The sequence below is a fragment of the Anthonomus grandis genome, chromosome 5 (genome assembly GCF_022605725.1).
Source record: "Anthonomus grandis grandis chromosome 5, icAntGran1.3, whole genome shotgun sequence".
Taxonomy (NCBI): Eukaryota; Metazoa; Arthropoda; class Insecta; order Coleoptera; family Curculionidae; genus Anthonomus; species Anthonomus grandis.
In genome coordinates this window covers 15,041,774-15,045,506 of record NC_065550.1, presented here as the reverse complement: position 1 = coordinate 15,045,506, position 3,733 = coordinate 15,041,774, and the positions used below count along the sequence as shown (strand labels likewise).

The 3,733-nt window shown below is 31.4% G+C and overlaps 1 protein-coding gene across 1 annotated transcript; it reads left to right on the top strand.

The window, feature by feature from the left end:
- Nucleotides 1-416: 416 nt before the first annotated feature.
- Nucleotides 417-2,041, top strand: LOC126736898 (major facilitator superfamily domain-containing protein 9-like). The gene is made up of 5 exons (XM_050441524.1): nucleotides 417-582; nucleotides 673-804; nucleotides 863-992; nucleotides 1,041-1,253; nucleotides 1,308-2,041. The coding sequence occupies exons 1-5, from the start codon at nucleotides 553-555 to the stop codon at nucleotides 1,991-1,993; spliced, it is 1,191 nt and encodes a 396-aa protein (XP_050297481.1). The 5' UTR covers nucleotides 417-552; the 3' UTR covers nucleotides 1,994-2,041.
- The last annotated feature ends 1,692 nt before the right edge of the window (nucleotides 2,042-3,733 follow it).

Sequence of the window (3,733 nt, the reverse complement as noted above, 5' to 3'; positions counted from 1 at the left end):
CCTGATGATGACCGTTTTGATTTCATAAGGAAAAACCAGAGATGAATTGTGAAACCTGATGCAAACAAAATTGATGATGGTTCTGAAAAATCGAATAAAAAGAATTATTAAATCAATTTAGTTATTTGAAAGTAACACAAAAACCAACAGACAAAATCAGAAATCAAACGGCATTTAATTTTTTTTTTTTAATCTTTTAACCGTTTTCTTTTCTTTTTGGTTTTTGAGATTCTGAAATTTGGTTTTCGCAATATGTTAACCACCACATCCTGATTTGACATATTTTTTTAAACCTTCATTAAGTATAAAAAGTTAAATGCTAATGTTTATAACAAGGAGGTTCAAAAGATAACATGATCAATTTCACCTATCTCAAATATACAAATCAGCTGTTATCTGTAACTGATTATCTAAAGCGCCGTAGCACATAATTACTTAAAATAAATTTGGATCATCATATTCGATCCATGTTATTATCACACATGCTGCGAAGAGGCATGCAACATATTTTATTAACAAATTTTTAGCGTCACTGAACAACCACTTTTCATAATGATTTGGCTGTATACTTTGTTTGCATTGGTAAGACATTTTTTGAACTTGTAACATGATGAAATATTGTGTAAATATTGTGTTTAAATTTTATTGCTAAATAGGAATTATTTTATTTAGGAAATTTTGAATATAGCAGTCTTTCTTCCAGTCTTTGGTGCATTTGCCCGATCCTTGGGTGTAACACCATCTACTCTTAGCTTTATAGATTCAAGTTGTGCTTTGATTTCTCTACTTTGGAACCCGGTTATTGTATTAATATATTAATATGAATATGAGAAATTTCTGTGCTAAAATTAATTGATTTTAGGGAAGTTTAAGTGACCAGATTGGTAGGAAAGGACTTTTGATAAAATGTTTAGCAGCAAGTGTGATCGGCAGTATTATTATGGCCGTCTCCCCTTCTCTTCCAGTAGCTTTTGTAGGACGATTAATTGGAGGTAAACAGCTATTTATTTAAATGCACAAATACAAGTTTTTTCTTTTAGCATTTGGTGGGTCAGTAGGGATCCTTTTGAGATCTATCGTAGGAGATATTTACGAATCACCAGATGATAAAAAGACGTTCTTCAGCCGTTGCGCGCCATTTATTTCAGTGGGATTTTTAGTTGGTGCACTGTCAGGTGGATTTTTAAGTGAAGCACAACATGGCTATAGACTATCATTTTTACTTATGGCGAGTGTGATGGGGACTGCTGCCAGTAGGTTTTTATAAGTAAGTAACTATGAGTTAACTAATGTATATATGTTTTTAGTCTTGGCCCAATGCTTTATACCAGATGACACAAAATCTATATCCAAGAAGTCATCAAAAAATAAGAAAAATCAATCCCTTTTAAAAACTGGCTTAAATGAACTAAAAAATGCCTCTGCCGATCTAAAAAGCTTATCCTGGTCTAAATACAAAAACATATTCATTATTAAAGCATCTTATGACTTTGCCACTTCTTTAATTATGACCAATGTTGGTTTAATTTTATTAAACGAATATGAAATTCAAGGACGTTATTTGGGTTACACATTTTTACTAATTAGTGTCATTTCTATAATAGCAAATATACTACATCTAAGGCTTAAGAGCATGTTTGATAATATCTCGGATTATGACATTTTAATGAAAGGTGGTTTTGCAATAATAATAACTTTTATTGGAATGAGCATTCCTAGTTCCGTTTTTGTATTTTTGTTTTTCCTAGCAGGCATGTTCATGGTGAAAGTCTTTGTGGATACGACATTAGTTCAAATGATAACCACTAACACTGAAGAAAATGATCGCGGAAAGGTTATCGGAGCCTTTGAAAATCTGGTGCCCTTATCACGATTTTTTGCACCACTGGTGTGTGGGCTGTTAACTGGAATTTGCGGCCATAGGTTATTAATATTGTCAGCTTCAATGCCATTGATATATTCTATAATTATCGCTAAAAGCAAAATAGAATAAAATAATGCTTGTAATTTATTAATAAAGCAACATTGTTATATTATTACAGATTGTTCTTTTATGTTAGTTCTATAAAAATGTAACCTTTTGACAAATTTTAAATCAGTGGAGATATTTTTATTCCTAAGATAATAATAAACACTATTTATTCCTTAAAAATATATATAATTTTCTAAAATAATTATCTAGTCTTTCCATCAAATCTTACGGGATGATTCTTTCCAGACATCCAAAAAGTTTCTTAAAAACCTTTAATGTGGGCAGAGAACCCACATTAGTATAAGTAGATAGATTTCGCGTCTTGTTTTAAATACCCACTCTTCAAGAACATTACCACCAGGAAGCTAACATACATTGTCATTTTCCCTATTTGTTTTCATACACCCATGGTGACGGCTTAGTATATTAATTTAATAAGAAAATTGAATTTTTCCTTTTTTTTCTAATACTATAGATCAGTATTGTGGCGGCTTGGGAGTTTGATTTTAAGAAGGGTACAAAAATAATTAACGATTAAACGACTTACCTGTAAGGATGTTCAATCGTAATTATACGATTAAAACCCATTCGGAACACTAAGTTTGTAATAATGTTTCGCGACACGAAACGACAACACTGCTTTAAAAATTCTTCCCAGCTCACCACGTCGCACATCGACCTGAATCATCATTAATGTTTTGTGTTTTGTGTACAACATATCAGTCACTAGATCGCAAGGGATCGGGTTATATGACAATACAAGCTGAGCTGGGTGGGTGTGTTCCGAATGGGTTTTAATCGTATAATTACGATTGAACATCCTTACAGGTAAGTCGTTTAATCGTTAATTATACTTCTAAAAACCCATTCGGAACACTAAGTTTGTAAGTTGTTGAAAGTTTATGGCGATCTAGTAACAAACCTAGCTTTGTCAAATTTACTCCACCTGTGAAATTAAAGGGAGTTAAAATGAGACAAATTAATCTAATTCAAAAAAATTCCATTGAATATTTATATATCTTCAAAAAAAAAAATATATATATATATATATATCCATAAAGGTAGGTACATATTTAATCAGAACACTCATACATAAATAATCATTTATATATATAATTAATAATTAAATTCTTACTTAAGCATCTTATCTACTAACTTTAACGAGGACCTAATTTATTTCCATACCCAAAATGGATTTTGCAAACACGCACTTATCTAATATAGGTCTATCGTAAAATCTAACGAACATATTTGATTTTGCTGTCCATCCTGCAGCACTTCTTATAGTCTCTATATTGACACCCTGTCTACTGGCGGCTGAAACCGCTGAATGTCTGGTACTATAGCCCTTAAATTTATTAACATCTATGCCGCTACGTTCTAACGCCTTTTTTATCCACCTAGATAAAGTTTGTGTGGATGCTACCCGGTATGGCTTTTTATGTGTTAACAATAAATAATTATTATTTTTATCACATCGTTTTGGTCGGGTGGCATTAATATAAAAACATAAAGTTGTTGCCACACAAAGTTCCGGTTTTTCTCTAAATATGGGAAATTTTAAAATCGGTTGACTTTTATTGTGATAAGAGGTCTTTATTACATCTGTGATAACAATTTCTATTCTATCTTCATACGTATATATATTGTTTAACTGTATTTTAGATAGGGTTTGCATTCTATGGGCAGACGTGAGAGCTAAGAGTGTAACTAGTTTAATCGAAAGCATATCAAATGAAATATTTTCTAAGGGATAAAGTT